Source organism: Harpia harpyja, chromosome 12 (assembly GCF_026419915.1).
Source record: "Harpia harpyja isolate bHarHar1 chromosome 12, bHarHar1 primary haplotype, whole genome shotgun sequence".
Taxonomy (NCBI): Eukaryota; Metazoa; Chordata; class Aves; order Accipitriformes; family Accipitridae; genus Harpia; species Harpia harpyja.
The window spans coordinates 31236325-31258659 of record NC_068951.1 but is presented as its reverse complement, the minus strand read 5'-3'; the positions used below and the strand labels follow the sequence as shown (position 1 = coordinate 31258659).

Below are 22335 nucleotides of genomic sequence, written 5' to 3'. Positions count from 1 at the left end.
CAGGAGTGGTCTGAGGCTCTGAGTCAGCACAACACACAAGTATGAATCTGACTTTAAACATGTGCTTACATCCTTATGACTTGTTTACATTAAAGAAAACTTAGATAGGAGGAGGGCAAAGGGCTTAGTCAATCTGTCATTCAACTTAAGTGCATAAAGTGCCAAATAGTTTGGCATAAATCACCTACTATCAGGATAACTCTTCAGATCAGAGGATGAAGGGCACGTAAGTAGCTCATAGCACTCTATGTCGCCACTGTTGTAGTCCATGTTTCCATGGCCCTTCCTTTCCTGTAGTTTATAATCCTTTTTCTGGTTTACATCTCTGACTGGCATAGTCCCCACAGTGCCATGCTGGGCACAGCACTACACCTTTAGGGCTGTTGCAGGAGTGTATACCCATCTCCTGAAGCATGCTTACCTTTCGAAGATATAGCAAGGAGATCTCTCCTCCAGCAGGCCCAGCACACAGTGACCCCTTTATAGGTGGAAGATTTCATTTTTACTGCACATTTTTCAAGAACTTAAAGACCAACCTTAATGGGAAAGGAACAAATGCAGCCAAGAAGAGGGAACGTATTTTAGCAGCCTGATTCAAAGCAATAGACCACATCTGGAGTGCTCAGGCTAGTGGTGGCATGGGGCTAGTACCTGGAGAACAAGGTCAGTTGGAGATAACAATAGGAGATCATTCCCATGCCTCTTTATAGCACAACATCATGAAATACAAAGAGTACGCAATGTTCAGTATCAGTCTGTCAGAGCGGGAGAGATAGAGAAATATTCAGTCACCACATACACATCAAGCGTGCTTCAGCACAGGATTCATGAGTAAAGCCAACCCAGCTCATCAGTGCAACTATTAGGACACTATCATCAACTTCTGGTTCACTGAAGTTACAGCCTAGCATGCCCTATGGCCTGAGCACCACCCCATTTTTACCAGTAGGTTATTGTACTCTTTACTGCCCCAGGTTTCCGAATGGCACAAAGCAAACATTCACACATAGCACTATGAAGAAAACTCCAGTATAGTTTTTCACTGAAAAGAGAACAATGTGTGTAATGCTTCCAAGCACAGCCACAATTTGCTCTATTTATTTATCACATCATTCTTCAAAGCAGGCCAGAAAATACTTTCAAGGGAGCCAAGCCTACTCTCTCAAAGATTTCCAGCACGTCCACTATTGTCACGAGCCAGTCACAGACAACTTGCACAAACGAGTCTCGTGGGAGAGAAGAGGATACTGAGGCATACACAGATGGCTATAACCACTAACAATTTTTCCTTAGCAAGGCCAAAAGGGAATCCAGGCTACCTCAGCAACAGTGTTCCCCCAAGCACAGCCTTTCTCCTCAATGGACAACACCAAGTGTTTATGCAGGAGGCATGGAAATTTTTCTCCTCTAGGACCAAGATCTCACATAAGGAAACAACACAAGTGTTAGCAAGCAATACTCTAAAAGACATCCTTGTAAACACTCGGTGCCCAAAGATTACAATAGTCAGGGTTTGATAAGCAGATCTACTCAAAAGCCAAGTAGGAACTGAAACCCAGTTAAGCTCAAGGCAGTAGGGTTAGCACTGTAACTTCTGTAGATCTTAATAACATGGGGCTTCTTTCCACAGGTGTTTACCCAGTATTGTAGAAAGAAAGTCAGACTTATGAAAGGCACATAGCACAAAAGAAATTGTGGAGACACCACTTAAAAAGCTTCAGTAAGATCACCCTAAAACTCAGGGGCGGTGCCACACCAAACCAAGGCACTCACGCACTTATTCCCCTCTTCAAAAAGTGTTCAAGTACAGCTCAAGATCAAGCACATCCTTCAGCCCTTCACCCCACTGCACTCCCCATCCTGGTGCAATGCTCCCCCCACAACAGACTGGGAGCCAAGAGAGGTGCTGGGAGTCTCCCAGCCCCCAATCAGGAGCAGCTGGGGATTTCCCTTCACTTCTAGGGGCATCCCCACTCAAAAATGCATTTAACACCCTCCACCAGAAAAGCATTGCAACACTGCTACTACAAACACAAGGTACAACACAAGGGAGCTCTTACAGTGGGTCCAACCCAATCCCTAGAGTTGCGCAGGGCCATAGGCACTCTAGGGAAGGTTATCCCTATCCTGACCAGGTGGTGATGGAGGTCATGGTTGGGGGTCCCAGGTGGGATGTGAGATACAGAGGTCCCATATGGACAGAGGGACCTGTGCGGGTGTGGGCTGCAGGTGGGATGGGGGACTCTAGAGAGGGTCATGTGCAAGGTACAGACCCGTGTGGGGGATTCTGTTTGGGTGGGGGCTGCAGGTGGGGTGACAGGCAGGGTGGAGGCCTCGGGTGGATGGGGGGTCCGCGTTGGGGATGGTGCCACGGGGGGGGGGGGAACCTGGGGGCGGACGGGACGCGGGTTTGGGGGGATCCCGGCATGATGGGGACCCAGGATCGGGGGATGCTCACCGGGGTCAGCACCGCGGACAGCGCCCGGTCCATCCCGGCCACCTGTGCGCGGCGGCGGCGGCGGCGGAGGAGGAGGAGGAGGAGGAGGGAGGGGGAGAGGAGGAAGGCGAGGAAACGGGGCCAGCCGGGGCCGAGCGGCGCCCGGGCGGGGAGGCGAGGGCGGCGGGGACAAGGACGCGCGCTCCCCACCTGGACTGTGGCTGGATCTCAGGCGCCTTCCACAGAGACACTGCAGCATATGCGAGCCTTTCTCCAGGAGAAGCCCGAGAATCCTCATGGATTTCACTTTGTGGCGCCCTCCCGCTCCTCGGAAAAGGGACCGGCCCCGGAGCGGCCGGCTCTCAGCGGCGGGGCGCCGGCCCCCCTCGCCGCCAAACTTCCCGGCCCATCGCCGCGGCCCCGCCGCGCCCGGGGGAGGGTGGGGGACCCCGCCGCCACTTCTCGGGACTTCTGGGCTGGGGGAGGGCAGGCTTTGCCGGGAAGGGGGACGGGCTGGCTGGAAGGACGTCAAGCCCTAGAAACACGGGCTGCCGGCTCCCAGCCCTGCCCCCTGCCGGCACAGCCCCCGCCGGGGCGGGGAGCCGCCGCCGCCGCCGGGACCCCCCCCCTCCCGTTCCCCCTGCTGCCGCCGGGCTCGGCCGCGCCGCTCCTCTGACGGGAAGGCGGGCGGAGGTTCTCGCCGTTTCCCCCCGCCGCCGCGGAGAGCCCGGTCCCGCCGGCCCGCAGGGCTCCGCCGCGCTGAAGTTGTCCGAGTCCCGGCGGGGAGGGAGTGGAGGGAGGGCGGGAGGCGGCCCCGCGTCCCTGCCGCCCGCCCCCCGCAGGCGCCGGGGATGCTCTGCTCTGCGGGGCAAGGCAGGCTCGGTGCGCCGCGGATGCTCCCAGCGAGAGGCGGCACCACGTGCGGGGTCACCGAATACGGCCCTCGCGGGGCTCCCTGCCTGGCAGAAACCACGGGACCTGCAACGTGGCTGGGAAGAAGACACACCTCTTGTCTTAAATCACCCGTGGGAGCGTGTGTGCCTAGAAGCTAGAAGCAGGGGTGTTCCTACAAGCACACGCTTTAAGCGAGCAAGGCTCCCTACTTACACTTACAGACCCTAAGGCCGCGGCTTCTTGCAAAGGTCGCTCCACTGAAACTGAAGGTTGATTCTTTCTTACCCGTTTTTATACTATCGTGGTTACAGTGTTGCAGACCCAAGTCCCGGCTCAGTTTTTGCACGCACAGAGAAAGGTAGGGCCCGTATTTCACACGCGAGGAAGGTTGGGCAAAGATGGTCACCTTAGAGCCGTCTTTGATTCATGAAACTACGCAGTGCAAAACCCACAACACAAGGCTGGAAAGCACAGGAGCACAGAGAGCTCCTCAAAGGAAATAATATTAGTATATATAAAAACCACTCAAATGAACTTTCACTTGTGTAGACTCCAATACTGCACTAAAAAGCAGCTGCCTCTGGGACAAATCTGAACCTTGCACCGGGGTGAATTTCTACCTGGATTACCTTGTGCTCAAGCAGGGTTACCTACTCATGCACCACCTTTCAAAGCCTTCTCTGCTTTTGTTTCTCCTGGCACCCGGCAAAAGTGGCCAGGCTTCTCTGACCAGTGCATGAGATGGAAGTTTTTCTAGAGAGCGCACTCTAGGATGTTAAGAGGCTTTTGGCCAACACTCCACAGGGATGCGAGAGTGGGGATACAGACTTTGTTGTTAACACTTGCTAGGATGTCTCTCAAGTCCAAACAAAAAGAAGAGGCACAGTCAGCATGGTACAGGGTGAAACACTGCTTTGCTCACTAGGAATTCCATTAGGATGGAACAGTAAAAGCTATAAAATACATGGAGATCACAGTACCAAGGAACATAAACCAGGCATAACAAAAGAAATGCTATTCTAGTATGACAGCCTATTGAGGATTTGTGGCAAAACCAGTATTTGTGAGAGCACCTGGAATCTTTCATGCCCTCAGTAAACAGACTACAGTTTCAGCTTTCTCCTAGAAGAGGGGGAAAAAAAAAAAAAAAGAAAAAGAAAAAGAAAAAACAGTTAAAATGCTAAATGTTTCATGAAATGGAAACTCCTATTTTCCAGTCAGCCCTACTTCATACACTGAAAACAGCACTTAGCTGGAAGCAAACCCAGTAGCATACAGCTCAAGACTGTTAGAAGGATGCAAGGTATTAATAACTAATCCCTGGGATCCATGCTAAACTCAGTTTTTGTTGTCTGCTGTGATTTGTGCTGAAAATCATCACTCTATGTCTTAATGCATAACCTATTTTACACAGGACCCTGCACATACACCAAGTCACAGCAAAAAGCTCCAGGAAACTGCCCTTCTCCCTCCTCTCTACATGTCCCCACTTACCCAGGATCATTGTTCCAGCTACACTCCTTAGCAATACCTGCTCTACAGCAATCACGGAAGACTACTGTGCCATGTCAGGGCAGATATCAAACTGAGATTACAGCTATTACCTCTCCCCTTGACCCATAGTTGTTTCCTTCAGTTCTCCACTATACCGGATCAACAAGCAAGCCTGTAGCCCCTCTGGAACAAGGCCAGAAGTAGTTTGCACAGAGAAGCCCTAAAACACAAATGGTGGTTCTTGGGTACTTTTGTAATAGCACAAAAAATAATAGTCCTCATTCTGCAAATGCATCAGCAGCATGTTAGAGATGAGAACAATTCTGGATCTGGCAGATCAAGGACAGTACAGTGAGATCTGAAGTCAAGGTGCCCTCCTTCCTTAGCGGCCAACATGGAGCTGTAAATGAGGGGGCTTTGATTTAGAGATGCCAGTACTGAAGTGCAGCACCAGGTACAAGGACAGAGGTGCACTTAGATATTATACATATTAACCTAGCATGGGAACGGCAGGCATTATCACTTGGACGTGCAAGGACAAGTGTATTGGACACGATACAGATATTTGTAAGAAGAAAAAAAATGAGAATGCAACAGGCAGCTGAATTTTGAGACCTCTGTTCACTAAACACAGTTGTTCTTGGAAAATCTACTCAGAATAACCCACAAAACCACTAATAAAATAATCCCCATTATTATGGGGGGGGGTTCCATCACCTTGCAGCAAGGCTGATTATCCAGGCTTAACCTGCCAGGACTTCTGCCTTTGTGGGGAAGGCTCCAAGAAGTCAGTTCCTGATTCCCATCAGAGTAAAGGAAAGCAGAATCAAACCAGTGAAAAGAATGAATGAGTGTTACTTGACATTTCCAAAGAAGAGCCATGAGGACTACAACAAGCACATGTTCTTCTTTCAAACTGAGTAGGTTTAAGTGAAGTTTAAAGAGCAAAATGGAAGCATGAAAATGGCAAAGGATGATTCTTTAGGAACTGTGATGACTCAAGTGTTTACATGCCACAAAACACTCAGTAATATCATGTACCATATTAGGTAAATCTTAACCCAGTAAACAAAGCTTATGGAACTTGGAAAGATAAATGGAGCTGACATAAATCAAGACACACTGCTAGATGAGTTAACTCATTTTAATCCAAACCCAAGGTAAACCAAAATAAAATTTATTTCTCTGCAAAGAGACAGCATGTACCCAAACAATATTTCAATGGGACATAAGTGGCACATAAATCTTGCTATGGCTCCATTGATGGGCTTGTGCTACTAAATAATAATGCAAATAACATCTCAAAAGTTACTGTGAAAATGTTATAGATATTTTAATTTTTGCCCATCAGTAGAACATGGGTATTAGAAATGATAGTGTTCTTGACTGAAAGCAGAGATTGCATTTACTGGAACACAAAGCAAGCTGTGAAAGACTCATTGAGGTCAGAAGACAGTTACAGGGAACACAGTGTCATGTGTGTTTCTCCCTTATTAAATTAAAATGCCATTGGCCTTCTGAAGAACAGAACAGAAACGAGAATATGTTTGGGATTATGGAATTTAAATTAATACCTTCTACTAAAAAGAGGAATGCACTGTGCTCTGATCAGAGAAAAATAAGGTGATTTAGCAGACAAGGCTCTTTGCTAGGTATTAAAATGGCATAATGTGCATGAGTTCATCAGTTACAAAAGCCAAAAAAGAAGGAAAATCTATGAAAGCTCAAAGAAGAGACTAGTCAGGAAAGGTAATTTCCTTGTATTCACACAAAAGCAAGTAATAATCTTTCAAGATGCTGAGCCCATTCTGTTCCTATTTGCACCGTTATTGACTACATGTAGTTATTTGAACATTGTGACTGGTACACAGATAAACAGCCTGTGCAGGTGGTTTGGTTTTTTGGGTCGGTTTTGGGGTTGGGTTTTTTTTTTGCAAGTCTTTGCCCTTGTTGTATTTTCTGGCCAAATGCAGGTGGGTATGGTGAGAAATGGCCCATTAACCTAGACAGCTTTGTCCAAGCTGGTGCTGATGCAGATCTCAGACCTTGTCCTTCTCTGTAAATTTACAAAACTCCTATGGGAGCACTTGGTGCTCATTTCTTGACACTCACTCCACGGATCCATTTGTGATCAGGGATGGTATATTCTTCAGGGATGGCAGATAACCACTTCACAGCACCTTTCTTTGCAGGAGGCATTTGAGCAAAATCTACCCTGGAATGGGCCAAAAAATACAGCCCTTTTCAGCACAAACAAGTACTTACCCCACTGTCATGACTCTGCTCTCTGAGTATTTCTGCTTACCCTTTGCCCCTTCTTTATGAAGCAGAGCACTGCTGACAAGGAAGGACGGCAGGGTCTGCTTCACAGACATCGTAACCATGTATAGCTTCTATCGCATCCAGCTCCACCAAAGCACTCACACCAGAGCCAGTGGGAGCTGCAGCACAAAGTTCAGGGGTTTGCTGAAGGTCACACAATAAATTTGTGGCCAAGTAGGGAATCATCTGTCAGTCCTCATTCTGGTGATTTAGTGAGAGGATTAGCCTCTTCCTGATCAGTATAAAATTGCACTTGTTATAAGGCAAAGATTCTGCTGGAAACTACCGTGGAAAAAGTATACTGCACACCTTCTGATAGCAAATAGAAAATGAGACAACCCCCCCCCCCCCCCATAGCTTGATTTTATACATCAGACGAGAAAGACTAATTTCTTGGTTGCTTTTCTGTGGTCAAAAAGCAATGCTATCATATGAACAAGAAGGAACAGAAATCACTTATTCCAGCTCCTGGTGGAGAGACTGACTTGGTAAAATCTCAGCCTCCTCTCAGCTCACCAAAGCAGATTCAGGAGAAAAAGGAAAATGATCAAGGCTATGAGACACCTTAATAGGTTTATCCTCAGACATATAAAAAGCTCATAGTAATGAGTACTTAGTAGTTGCATTTCCAGACATTAAGAAGAAATCTAGTATTATGTGTAAAGAAGGCTTTCTCTATCAAATGTCTCCAATCTGAATTAGTGAGAAGCAGTTGTTCTGGATATTTTTCAGCACAGTGACACTTCCTCAGGAGCTGGAACTTCTAGGACTTCTCCAAACATATTTTGGTAGTAGTAGTACCAGCAGGTCGGAACAGATGCTCTGGAAAAAGGGGTAGCCGTATGTTGTCCCTTCCACCCGCTTCCAGTGCCCAGCAGCTTTGTGATTTCGTCATCCACAGGATGTCTTGCAACATGTTTAAGAACCCTTGATGGATTTCTCCGCAACAAATTTTTATAATTGATTTTTGAAGCCAGCAATACCGTTGGTCTCACTGTCTTTTGGCAAGAAGTTCTATGGGTTAATCGTGTGCCAGGAAAAAGCTTTTATTAGTTTAAAACTGCTTCTCAGTAGTTCCATTTAATGCTCACCTTAGTGGATACCCTGTGAAATGGTAATTTTATGTTCTCCATGACAGTCATGGTTTTATACACCTCTGTTGTATTTCCCTTCTCAATTGTTTCATTTCTGAAGACACCTGAAAATGCCTAATGTGTTCCATCGCTCCCCGGGCAGCAGCTATTCTGCATGCTCCACTGACCTTGTGTCTGTTTCCTGTGCCTTTCTAGTTCTATCACATCTTTTTTAAGACAGGATAACTAGAGCTGCACACAGTACTCAAGGTGCAAGTGCACCAGGGATTTGAACACGGCAGGATGATAGCTCCTATTTGCTCTCTGTACCTTTCCCAATAATTTCTGCTTGCATCTGCTGAGCTAGCACTTTCAGAGAGATCCACACTGTCTCTGAGGTCTTTTTCCAGAGAGAAAATGGCCCCAGTAGCAGCCCTTACTATGAGTGACCATAAATACATATTCTTTTGGTTTTCATCTATGGGTGCATTACCCTGAACTCCTCCAGTTTATACTGCTGTTAGCTCACCAGACACTCTGTATCAGGAGATCCTTCTGCAACTCTTTCCTGTCCACTTCTGTTTTTCTTACTTCAAAGGATTTTGTTTGTCTCCTCTCCATTCCTTTGCTCTTGCAGATCATTTAGGAGCATGCTGGACTGCACCATCCTGTCCCTCTCCACTAGCAATTTCCCCAGTGATGAGGCCTTATCTTTTTTCTTTAAAGGAAACACCCAGTAAGGGAAGCATTTTAGAAATCCAAGTGCATGACTTCTTCTGCATCACCTTTACCCAGATGCTCAGGGAATGCCAAGAGATTTGGGGGGCATGTTCCCCCCCACAAGAGCCGTGCAGCCCCTTCTCCAGATGACCAAACCTGACTGCCAGGCCCCCTGGGGCTGTGATTTTTTGCAGATGCCTGAATTTCAGGGCAGACCCCCAGATGTTGCCACATTTGTCCTTTGCACCTGAGAGTGGCAGAAGCACATTCTAGACGCTCCTCCTTGGCGGGTACAATTCCCCTGCCAGCTCTGCTTGCTCTTTCACATCTGACCAGTCTCTGCAGCCCCTCACAAGGGAAAACATGCAGGAAGGCAGAAGATCTCCCCGTCTGCTGATCCCTCCAGGCTCAGGGGTCATGAGAGAGGAAAGCAGATTAAAAGAGCTGTAATGCAGCCAGCGCAGGGAAGATCTGACCCACAGGGCCCTGGTAATTGAGGTTATTAATCCACAGTACGCAATGATGGCTTTGCCTGAGGCATGACCCAGGTTTAGAGGGAAACAGCTTGCAGTCGTGCCAGGCTTTTGAGATAGGCAGGCAGGCGAGCTTGCTGGCCAGCAGAGCTGCCGGGCTCTGCCCACCGGACGGCCCCTTGGTTCCTCTGCTTTCAGCAGGCAGCCACTGAAGCAAAGCCAGCACTGAACAGGTGCATTTTCCAAATTCAACCAGGGGGTGCTCTTGGCTTTCCCCTCCGATTCGCTGCAAGAAACATGAACAACTGGCAGACCACCTCCCTCATCTAAGCCTGCAACTAATCCATCCATCTCACAGGGAAAAGTTGGGAGGCTTAATAAAGGAGATTTTCTGAGGGCAAGTACAATAGGACCAGCTCTGCAAGAAGCCAACTCCCCTTCCCCTCCAGCAAACTCACTCCTAATGTTCAGGAGTGCATCTGAGGTCAGAAGCAGCATCTGTGGAAGTATGAACCTGCCCATCTGCCTACTCCCAGTGACACTTACAGATCCTTTTACTGTCATCCAGATCTGAAGTGTATTTATTCTGGCATACTAACACAACACGTGTGGCACAGTCTCATCAAGACAAGCAAGTACTTGCCTACCTAACCCCCTGCCTTGGGAATGACGGTACAAGAAATGCTTTCTGCTCCAATTCACAGCTTCTCCGATCACAGTAAAGCCACTACTGGGGCACCACGGTTCAGACACTCAACTCATTAACTGGCCACCGTGGCTGAAGAGCAGGTGAAGACATGTTTGAGACACAGATTGCACTGGCAAGACTGCTGTTCTGGAACATGTAACTCCCAGGTCCTCCAGTGTAGCATCACTAAGGCAGCAGGGTCTTTACCAGAGCCACACACAGGTTTGTCCCTGCTGGTTCTGAAGGCAAAAAAAAAATGACAAAAGCTAGGCATTAAATAATAATATTACAGAGTAGTTACAGTGTGTCTATATATGTAAAGGAAAATTCATGTTTCAAGAGAATTGAAGACTGGATTTAGAAGACTTTTATAAGAGCCAACCTTGAAATCCTGGCTTGTTAGGACAGGACTTCCTATGGGGTACATTTTTTCCAGGTGAACTTAGTTAAGAGGACTTTTTGTCTGGGGAAATTCCTTTTCTGAGACTGTCTCACACAGTGTAGTCCTCTCCAGAATGCAAGAAAGAAAAAGGTATTCAGATTTTCTTTCTCAGGCAACACTGTTGCTTTTGGGCAGATGCTCCAAAGTGAAAAAATCAATACACTCATTATTTTTCCCTAAAATGACATTTTCTAAAGTATTTCAACTTTGCTGAAATACTTTGACAATATAATGAAAATAAAGTTGCAAGGAAAGGTTTTGACCTTATCAAAATCAAATATTTCCATAAGTTTCTCAAAAAAATTTGACAATTGAGGAATACCAGGAGTGTTTGGCTGACACTGGTGTGAACAGAGAAGAACTTAACGCCCACCCCATTAGGCCACAACTTCCACACTGCTGCTGCAGCCCCAGCCCCATGCACACATGTACCACAGACTGGCTTCATAGGACAGAGGAGGTTTTTTGCTGTGCGTAGTTACAGTACAAATGGTGAAGACAGTTGATATTACCAGGCTCAGAACACTGCCAGCTACAAGGCAGACCCACTTCCTCCGTACTCTTCTATGACAGTAAAAACAAGCCTAAGTAACATATCTGGAGTTCTTTCTTGCATTTGTCTCATGGTTTAGGGTCTTTTAAGATTTCTGTTGTTAGCTTTTCTCTGCAGCCATTAGAACCAGAAAATATCTAAATATACCAAGTTGTCATTCTCACATAATGGCTTGAGGATTTAAGAAAGGCCCCAAATCTTCTAAGAGTTCGCAACATCAGTTTGCAATAATCACACCAGTGACAGGTAACATGGCTGGCTCCCGGAGACAGGAATCACTGCTGACTTGTGACATACTCGGTAATGGCCTTACTCTGCTTCTGCTGAAAACAGAGCAGTGCCAGCCTAGATTGCAGCTTAGACTGATTATCAGCCCCTGGAAAGTTCTGCTCCCCTATGAGAAGGCAAAAATCCTTCTTTCCTCAGCAGCTGAAGATAATTCACTTATGCTGGAAGAAAAATTCCAACAAGTCCCATTCCAAAACATGCATAATCTGGCAAAATTGGGGAGGAATGAAAAGTGTTCACGTGAAAGATGAAGCACCATTCTATGAAAATCCCTGTGGAGCACAGCAAGAAAGAGGAAATCACAAAAGATGAATGACCAATGGGTGGAATTTCAAGAGCAAAACAAAATATGGGAGGCAAATACTTCTGTGTGCGAGCAGATAAATCAGCAAGACATTACTTTATCAGCAGGGAAACATGCACAAGGTATTACCAAAGGCCCTGAAGGTCAATCACTGCAGTGGTTGTCTACTTCCCGCAAGCAAAGTTCAAAACCTGGACCACACACGAGGCACGTGTGATGGACCTGGCACAGCACAAAATGCAGCTCAGCACAAGCTAAAGCTGTAACTGCAGCAGCAGAACGGACCAAGGAAGGGTTAGAGGAGAGAGAGGTGGCTGCAGAGGATTTACCAATAATGTTAGAGAGCTGGGGCCAGATTCAGACCTACTATAAACTGATACTGCTCCATGAGGTCTGAATTTAGCCCATACATTTCAGGCACTGATTTTTTTTTTTTTTTTTTTTTAACGGGCACTTTAAGGATTCAAAGCTGGAATGATAAAGCTGAGCTGCTACCCCATCAGCATGTGCTAAGCTATTTATGAGTCACTAAAACACACCTTTTCTAATTCTCACCTTAGCTTGTGAATGGCACGTGGCCAACGCACCTTCTCCAGCTACTGGAGAAAAGTCACCACAGCATGTTATCTGCTGAGGCTATTGGCAGAGCCGCTGCATCTACTCTGCTGCAGGACATGTTTGACCTCCAGCTAGTCCTGCATTAGCCTTCTGCCTGTTTAAATCGGGACAGTCAAAGACATTGTCCAAACAAGTGCCACACAATGGCAGTGCTAAACTTTAGGAAATCTGTCCAGTGCTTTGCAACCCTCAGACGAGAAAGCCCCAATCAAAAAACACGAGTGGAGGCTTGAGTCCTCCCAAGTCCTCCATGCTGCCTGGCCCCACATACCATTCTGTCCCTGCACAAGTGGTCCTGCCAGGTATACTGGGCTCACGAGCAAGTGGAAACACAGCCATCACTTTCCATTCCCAAAGAGCTGTGTCCTACAATTCAGCAGTAAAACAGTAGTTATGATGGGGAAAAATGTCTAATTAAAGCAAAACTGTTCTGAGCAAGCTCTTGCATGTCACATATCCATCCCCAGACCACTGCCAAAATTATTTCCTTCCAGCTGGCATTTGCTTAAACCCCCAACACAGAAGCAATCTCAACTATGCGGTACTGGGCTTCACATAAACCCTCCTTAGATATTACATCCCTCCCTGGGAACAGTGAAAGCATCAACGAGGCCTCCCTTTGCTCTTCCTAGTTATTTGGAAGGCCAGCCCCATGTTCCAATCCCAACACTCAGAGGCTTGAGTCACCCTGCACCACTTTGGTTCCTTCACTGTTATCCCAATCCCATAGGGGATTCTCCATCTCCCACTCCCCTTCTCACCCAGGTGCGGTGTAGCAGGAGGACTCAGACCTAGGGAATGCCAGCTCGATGTTCTCCTGCTATAGAGCAATCACTGCCTATCTCCAGAAGGTCCTCATGGGTCTGGATTGGGGCTGCCATGCCAGGGAGAGGGAAGCAATAGTTGCCTTGTGAGGAAAAAGAGACCCATAACAGGGGACCTCCTGCCTGAACCACAGCTCCTGCTGCTTCCCTCTGTTACAGTCTCAGCTTGTCCTTGCTTAAGTCTCGCAGAAGCAGCTTGTTGTAAAACACAATTTTAGCTATTTGCTTTTCATGATGGCAGAGCCACAAGCTCCTGAGGGCAGTGCCAGGCACACTGTGAGGCAGCACGCGACATTTGAGGGTGCGAGGAATGGAAAGGCAGGTTCCCAGGGGGCCGTCTTTCCTTTTCCCCTGCTGAGTTACAGCAAGTGTCACAGCCACATCATCTATTTTTCATTCCCTTGTGCTCAGTGTCAAGCTATAATGAAACCATAAGGAATCCAGCATCACTCAGCGGTGTACAAAAGCACTCTGGTCCAGCTCTGCAGAGCTAGAGTGCATAGTGTGAAGTATTGCAGGAAGGAGAAGAGTCTGATATCAAGAACTTGGCTCCCCATTTTTATTTGCTACACTCCCTGAACTGCAGCAATGGCAAGCGAGAGCGAGGCATGGCAGAGAAAAGCCTTGCTCCTCACCCTGCTCCCTCAGTCACCCTCCTGGTTACAGTGAGAGCTGTCAGGCAAGACCACAAATGTCCAAGATGGTTAATGCCAACAGCAAACTACATGAAGGAAAGCAGGCAAAATCAGAAGGGTCATCCTCAGGATGATGCTCTCAGGAGACAGATTGTCCAAGATAAATTCTGAAAGAGCACATAAGTGGGACTCTTAGGCCTCTACCCAGCTGCAGTAATTTGGCTGCCTTTTCCCAGACCCAAGCCATCACTAACTTGGGCAGTGGGGGAGAAGGGTGTTTGCTGCCAGAGTCCATAGATGCATACCAGACGCAGCGCGGCCGTGAGTCAGGCTGTCCATGCAGAGGAGCAGGTATCACTCGTGGGGAGACCTGGGGATGCCTCCTGGTGCTTGGCCACCTCCATGCTTGCCACCTTGCCCCTTGGCAGAGCACCTCTGGGCTGAGGCAGGAGGGCACTGGAGCTGCCTCTTTGCCCATTTATCCAGACCAGAAGAAGTGGGGGCATTTCTCCGCAAGCACGGAAAGCGTGACAGCCCCCGGTCTCCAGGTAAAACATGCAGCTGCCTTTGATGAGAGGCAGAACAGACACCAGCTTTACTTGCACACCATCAGGGGAAGTGGCTGGTAGAGGGCCTACATTAAGACAGAGTAAATTAATAATCAGGAACAATCTCTGAGCTGACGTCTGCTCCAGCCTGTGGGATAGTCTCTGAGCAGCTAAAACTAGAACAGAGCAATTCCTGGGGAACAAGTCATAGGGAAAAGCCTGCACTGGTCTGTCAGAGATGCAGGCAGCAGTGCCTGGATAATCTCATTTTACAGTTTCTTCCTTCTGCTCTTCTCCAGCTTGCTTTCCAGTTAGGTCCTTGCCTTGTAGAAACTGTTGGGTCATGTCTTGGTACCCCATGATTTCTTTCTTAGTGTCATTCTCACCAAGGGATGTTTAATGCAGGATGCCTGCTGAGTCCCATGTCCTGGTTTCAGCTGGGATAGAGTTAATTGTCTTCCTAGAGGCTGGTAGCTATGTTTTTGAGCTAGGTATGAAAAGAATGCTGATAACACTGATGTTTTCAGTTGTTGCTAAGTAATGTTTAGTCTAAAGTCAAGGATTTTTCAGCTTCTCATGCCCAGCCAGCAAGAAGCTGGAGGGGCACAAGAAGTTGGGAGGGGACACAGCCAGGGCAGCTGACCCAAACTGGCCAAAGGGATATTCCATACCATGTGACATCACATCTAGTATATAAACTGGGGGGAGTGGGGGCAGGGGGATCACCGCTCAGGGACTAACTGGGCATCGATCAGCGGGTGGTGAGCAATTGCACTGTGCATCATTTGTATATTCCAATCCTTTTATTATTACTGTTGTCATTTTATTAGTGTTATCATTATCATTATTAGTTTCTTCTTTTCTGTTCTATTAAACAGTTCTTATCTCAACCCATGAGTTTTACTTCTTTTCCTGATTTTCTCCCCCACCCCACTGGATGAGGGGGAAGTGAGTGAGCGGCTGCGTGGTGCTTAGCTGCTGGCTGGGGTTAAACCACGACAGGCCATTATCGTTTCTTTCAGAGGCGTTTACACCGACTAGGACTGATGGAGATGGGCACATGGTGGCCTGGCCAGCCTGCTGCACAGCAGCTGTGTTTGCACTGCACTTCACCAAGACCCTGCTGTTTATATTTAATATTCCAAATTTTCCAACTTCCTTTTATTCCATGTTGCACATTTCATATTCTTTCATGATCTCTTTGTAATTCCATGTCCCTGTTAAGAAAAATCATGCTGAAAAGAGTGGGATTAAATAAGCAGGTGATGGTCAGAGGTAGTTATCAGACTCAAAATGCTACATGTAGACTAGTATAAGGCTCTTCCCTTAACTCATCACAAGAAGTTACAGAAGGTAGAGCAGCTGCCATCCACTTTCACAAGGGCAGTAGCTTTGAATGCCCTTTCATGCTAGTACTGCTGTCAGGATCTTCCCACCCTACAACTGCTCTTGAAAAATGGGAGAGGGCCCTGGCGGCTGGGACCAAGCAGGAGCAACAAGGATGTTGTTTCTGCATGTGGTGCAGTACAGCAGTTTTATAGTGTGGGAGGTCCAACTGGTCAGCATGTCCTCTCCAGGCTTACTTGGAAAAGTGAGAAAAGGTTTATTGTGAAGGTTTTTGGCTGATTCTTATTCTTTACACAACCACTATGACCACAGTTTAAGCATCACAAGGGTTTACAGAAGTTTTCCCCCTTTGGTGGCGTAGGGTTGAGCAGCAGACTTTCTGCATAGTTAAGGGTTATAAATGATACTATCTGTTTATAAGACTACAGGCAATACCTTCCCATAGTTTAATAATTGCACTGAGATGGGCCCTTGACTGCTGGCAGCAGTAGGGGTCACTGTAGTGTGCGTTAAGCGGGAGAATTCAACTAAAAATAAAACCCTAAGGGAAAAAACCCAGCAAGCTGAAGCATCTTGTGACAACTCACCCCAGAAGCCCTGTCAGTCTGCCAGGACTGCACTACCCAGGAGCTGGGAGTGAAGCAAAACCATCCACCGTCTAACACTCAAGAGCTCTTTAACCCACTCCATCTTCAGCTGCTTTCCGTTGCTGGCTGCTTTTAACCTAGTTTTCAACCTCCAGAACTCTTATTTCTGGCTGCAGCTTTCATTAGCAGAGACATGCTCCCCATTCATTCAGTTCCTTCCAGAGATGTAGGCTACATCCCCAAAGTGCCTTTTTGGGAAAGTTGTCTGATGTGCTCACAGGCTGAGGGTGCAGTGCCCTGGAAAACAGGGGGGAGTATAGCTTTAAGAGAGTGTATTTTTCCCCTCACTACTGAGGACCCAAACCCCAGTAGTGAAGCTTTTAGATGGGATTGTTCTTTCCTAGCCATTGTCAGTTTTGTTCCCAAAACTGGTGGGACAGACTGACTTTTTAAGGACATAGAGCCCTCTTTCCCTTTTGTCTCTTTCCCTCTCCTTTTGGAGCAGTAGGTGATGCAACGCTTCTTTCTTTGCTTTTTCACACCTCCATTTTTGAGGCCTCTTATATAGACAGCTGGGGAAGAGGTTACCTTGCACAAAAAGGGTCTCTGTGCATGGAAATGCAACAGCTTCCAGGAGCTCCAGTGATCACAGATAGACCCTCATCCCCAGCTGGTAAAGTGCTTTCCTGCTGATCCTGCAGAAATCCCGATTTCCTGAAATCCTCCTGATTTCCTGCAGGAAAATCTTCTCCTGTTACTACACAGACAGGTTCTATAAGGGGGAGTGCAGCAGTCTGGGGTCCCGGTGCAGAGGTGCTCACGCACATCCCTGGCATCTCCCTTACTGCCTTACTTTGAGGCTGTCAGTCTGCATCTTGTCTTCCTCCAGAACTAGCTGTGGATCTGACAGGATCAAGGTGGAGGTTGGAAGTGGAAAGTGATTTTAAAGTGTAAAATGCCTCAGTTGAAGTCTCCTCAGTTTCACACTCTCTGCCATCCACTTGGTCACTGAACCCAGGAAGAGGGTACAGGGGTTTCAAAAGCTGGTGCATGTGCTCTCTTTTCAGAAGGATCTACGCTCTCTTTTGTTTGGCAGGTGAGAACTTTCCCTGAGAGAGATGGATGTAAACTGTCTCCAGTCCCAAAGCATTGTAACCATGTCAGCAAAGCACTACACTTAGCTATTTAGGTCTGCTGGGAGACTGGATTTAACAGCTCAGACACCCAGGCAATTACACAGCCTGCAGTCTTGAACCAGACTGAGTCCAGCCAGTCCAGAACACAGCCCAAACAAGTTTGCATCTGGCTGCAAAAGATCGTGTAGTAAAACATACCCATGGCTACTGGCATCAGCTCAAAACACTTCTTTGGTTTAGAAAGCATCAATGCCAGAAGATGGATTGGGGATGCTGAACATCAACAGCAGAGCTGTTCCCACAACAGCTGTATACGTTAACAAATCCTTACAGTACGCCTTGGCAGAGACGCTGAGGTTGGCATTTCCATCCCCTCTTCACAAGCAGGATATTGCAGCAGGACTGAAATAAGCAGCTCCCAGAGCCTCACGCAAGCAGCCCACAAGGCCGTGAAAGGAATTGTATTACAAGTGGCTTTGCACTCAGGACTGCTGGTCCCACGTGCTGGGCTCAGACACCCTGCCAAGAAGACACAAGACTTTGAAACCTAAAAGCATGTCCCACACCTCCACACTGACTGCCTTTCCATCATCTCCTGTGGGGTTTCAAGTGGCTTTAAAAACAAGTTTGGCCTGATGGAGGTCAAACCACAGAATGAGTTGGGTCATCTGCTGTCACAGCATATTCTGTGGTTGAGGTAACCCAAACCTACTGCATCCCCTTCCCCTGCGTGAACCACAAAAAACTGTTTTTTCCTTTAAGGTGGCCTTCTAGCTGTGCTTACTGCCCAACCAGGCTTGTGGTCTTACTCTCTCTCAGGGCTTTTGTAGGCTAATCCAGCACAAAAGCCACTGGCTGCTCTCCACTCCAAACCTCTGCCAGGTTGTGAGATGGATGGAGCTGGTTTTAAAATGTATCATGAATTGGAACAGTGTAAGAAGCCAACAACAATCATTCTGCTGAATGTAGCAGCCTACGTCCCAAAGGACCTCAGCACACGTGATTTACAAAAAAACACACCCCAAACAACTAATGCTTTTATATTTCAAGTCATCTCTTGTGAAACCCAATCTCTGCAGGACTTTTACAAGTAGATCTCATTTGAAAACCTGTATAAATCCTCCCTTACTAACTGTATGGTTTAAGTATGTGAACCCTAGAAATATCCAGTGCAGACATGCACTAGGGAGAAGTGCGCACATGCTCCAGCAGTGCCCTTCTATTGCTTTTTTTGTGCCTTTCGTGCAATGAGTTTGTGATTTCACATCACACCCTGCAACTTCTCAGTCAATAACATTAACAACTCTTCATTTCTTATAAACAAGGTGCCTCTCGGAGCTCCACCTGGTTGGCAACTCGATAAAGCCCATGGGTCCCTACACAGGACACAGTTTGAGCAACACATGACTTCTCAAATTCACAAAGTAACAAGAAAACCCAAGGTTGGAAGCTGAAACTAAACAAAGTGCAGAAGTATTTAACGTCGAAGGTGATAAAGCACTGGAACGATTTAACAAGGTGAATCTTCCATCACTGGAAAATTTTAAGCCAAGAGGGGATGTTTCCTATATTCAGTGCTGCACTTCAAGCAGGAGTCAATTGAGGGCAGTCCTGTGACTTGCTCTCTGCAGGAGGTCAGACTGAGAAGATCACAAGAGCCTCTGTGACCCTATAACCCAGGAATTAATGCCTGGGAGGAGTTTCTTGTAAAATCTATCAAACCACTGCCCTTTAAATCCCTACCTACAGCTCCTCTGCTATGAAGCCACAATGCAGAATCAATTAAAGAGCAGGGAAGATGGAAGAGGGAAAAACCAAGAAGTTACTGAATAATGGAGACCAAGGCACAGTGAAAGGATGACGGAGGCTTGAGCATTGCCCCTGCACCAGGCTGAATAAGACCTATTCTGGGCTCCTGGAGATCATGGGAGTTTTGCTATTATTGACTTCACTGGTACTCGCTTTGTGTCCTCTGCAGATAAGTAGAGGACACGGGTTTGCATTCTGCAGGGTTGTGAAGCCTGTGTTGTTCCCAAACACTGAACAGTCCCACTACACAGCCAACCTAGGTACAAAGCTATTATTTTTTCATTTTAACCTCCCAACCAAGCTGCCTTTATGATTATAACTCTAGACCAAAAGAGACTTCATATGAACAAAAGGAAAAAGAAAAAAATGAAAAAAACCCCAAAACCCCAAACCAAAACAACAAACAAACAAAGCTGCCTTGCCATTATTATCGTACTGCTGCTTTGGAATTGGAGAAAATAAAAACCTCCATCGGTAGATCTGGGTTTCTCAATCTGTCTCAAAAAGTTGGCAGGAGATTGTACAAGGACTGTAAACTAGACTGCACAAATCCTCAGAAAGCCACCAGAGGGTAGCAAAACATTTTAGAGAGCAGCTAACAGAAGCCCAGGCAAACCAGCGTGTTCTGTACCTGCATCACCTTCCTTACATTCTGGTTGCTATTTCAGTTCTTCAGGAAAGTCACGTTTTTATTCATCCCTATCCATTCCTTTTTCAAAATGCTGCCTTGATTTCTCTGCAGATGAGAAGGAAAATTTATATTTCACATTATTCCTGCCCCGCTCCTTGGGAACAAGTTTGTTTCTCCCCAATTTTCTTCATAGTATCTCATCACCCCCCAGGCCGAATCTCCCCTACAGCAGCGGGCAGCATGCAATATTGTACCGGGATGGCATGACAGTACAATGACACGGTACTACATGATGGGGAGGTGTCAGGAGGTGAAGAGGGTCAGGAGGGCAAATAGCTGTTTCCAGTGGTTTGGGGAAACGGGCCGTGTCAGTAACTCCCTACATTAGGTGTCAGGATTACCCCAACAGTCTTGCGTACACAGCATTCAAGTAATACCCAGCCTGAATTGTTGATGGCCAGTCCTGAGGTTTTTACTTTCTCAAAGCTGTGAAAAGTACAGGAGAGGGAGAGAGACATAACATTTTTGTAATGCTTTCCTCACCTCTCCAAAAGTCTCCATTCTCCATCTTGCAGATTCCCACGCCAGTTACATGGAAAGCCCTGAGCTCTGCAAGCACCTTAAGAAGCCAACGAACCAACCCCATCCTGATCTCTCTCACATGCTTTCTGCTGAGTGTTAGGGTAGGACAACTTGCATTAACTTTTTTTTTATTATTATTATTTTATTTTAATGTTCCTATATGTTAAATTCTCAAGCCAGGATGCCAAGGAGTCCTGTTGCCCTGTTTGGAGAAGCTTATATGGAGCAAGGAGACTAGCCAGGAGTTCAGAAAAGGAAAAGAAGAAGAGTCTGACTTTTAAATAGCTAACTTTTTCATGCACAGTCTGCAGGAACCAAAAATAGCTCCTGAATATTTCAGCAAATCATTCCCAATAATTAAAATTGTGATGTGTTTGCTGTCAATCCCAAATGCAGTGAAAGCCATCAGATATATTATTCACTACAAATTATTCATCCAGCTGCACTTGCAGAGTTGAAAATTTCCATTCACTTAGACCTAAGTTCAAAGAAACCCTCAAGCCCCTAAATCAGAAATTCTTTCATATCTGCCCATTGCTAAAAAATAAGACAAACTAACCTTCCCTTGTCTATCCTATTTATTTAATACAGGTATGTATCACCCAGTAGGTTAACACGGTAGTGCAGCTGACACTTTGCACTGATTGTCAAGTTACAAGATTGTCAAAGTCTGTTCAGTGCAGCTGCTTTCAGTGACTATTACAGGTGGATGGAAGTCATTAAATACTTTTTCCACAAACTGTACCCCAAATTGGAGTATCCTACTTGCTCTACCCAGGTGCTGTGCCACACCTGAGGATCAGCCCTTTGCCACATTTTCAGGAAGCAATGGGAGGTAGAGGAAAGGCTCTTTCAGACTTCCAGTTCTAGGGAAAAGCTTCTGCCCCTGCAGAGAACTTGATTATCTGTCCTGTCCCATCAATAGTAGAGACACCTTTGCTCACAGGCTCCTTCAAGCAGACATCAAAGCTAAAGACATCAGAAGCACCACCTTCTTGTAGCACCATGAAAAATCTCTAGCAGCATCTACATCCAGTCCAGCAGCTCAATCCTCCATTACATCTTCTGCGTGAATTACGAAAGTGAAGCAGCAGACACTCAGTGCAAGAGCACGCTTTGGGCAAGATCCATTCATAAACCATTTTAAAGAAAGTATCCAATACATAAAGATGTTTTCATTTTCTTGTAGCTGAGGTCAGGACACCTCAAGAGGACAACATATTTTGGAAGCACTGAGCTTCCCTGAAAGGACAGTCAGAGTGTGGGCAACTCAGTTTGAGATTCCCCACTGTTCGTCCAATATGTCTGGATGTTTAATATGCATTAATCTGTTATTACAAATCACTCAATCAAGTTCTCCCTGACCTTCAGTATGAGACATTGTGGGACAAGACTGAGCTAAAACAGACCCTTCCTCAGTCTTACTGTTTGGTGCGCACGGTTCCAACTACAAAGTCACTCCTTTTCTTAATTTTTGCCCCAGTAATATTTGTGTGTTTCATAACACACAAGAAAGCTGTTGACAGTCCAAAATGTCACAAATACTTGGCAAAACAAGCTGCAGCACCTGTTTAAAAAAGGAGGGCTGCATTTCATTGCTATACATTTGCATGACAGTTGCACTGCATTGATTTCACTTGCCAGCATTCTTGTCACAGGCACAGCACCTTCAGTGGGAAGCTACAACCTGTTTAATTTTTGCTACACCAAATTAAGTACACCTACACAAGGTAACTCTCTCCCTTCTCTAGCCTGCAAAAAGCACAAATGAAAATCTTCCTTTTGCTGAAAGGTGGGCAAAGGGTATGATGGGCAGCCCTCCAAGTCCTCTCCTGGCTACTTTCTTATCACGGCACCATCTGTAGTACTCCTGCCAGTATGTCTTAACTTGAGGGGTTCAACCCATGTCTTAAGTTTCTACTTTCCAAAC

At 46.6% G+C, this 22335-nt stretch overlaps 1 protein-coding gene across 2 annotated transcripts in view; it reads right to left on the bottom strand.

The window, feature by feature from the left end:
- Window positions 1-22335, bottom strand: part of FGF12 (fibroblast growth factor 12) — a 236415-nt gene that overhangs the window by 144910 nt on the left and 69170 nt on the right. The window contains exon 1 of one of the 2 annotated variants that reach the window (XM_052804084.1): window positions 2648-2949. The exons of the other annotated variant lie outside the window; for it this stretch is intronic. Coding sequence (XP_052660044.1) covers window positions 2648-2735 — 88 coding nt within the window. The 5' untranslated portion in view covers window positions 2736-2949. Of the gene's footprint in view, window positions 1-2647; window positions 2950-22335 lie in introns of those variants that run through there. 2 annotated transcript variants of the gene reach the window in all.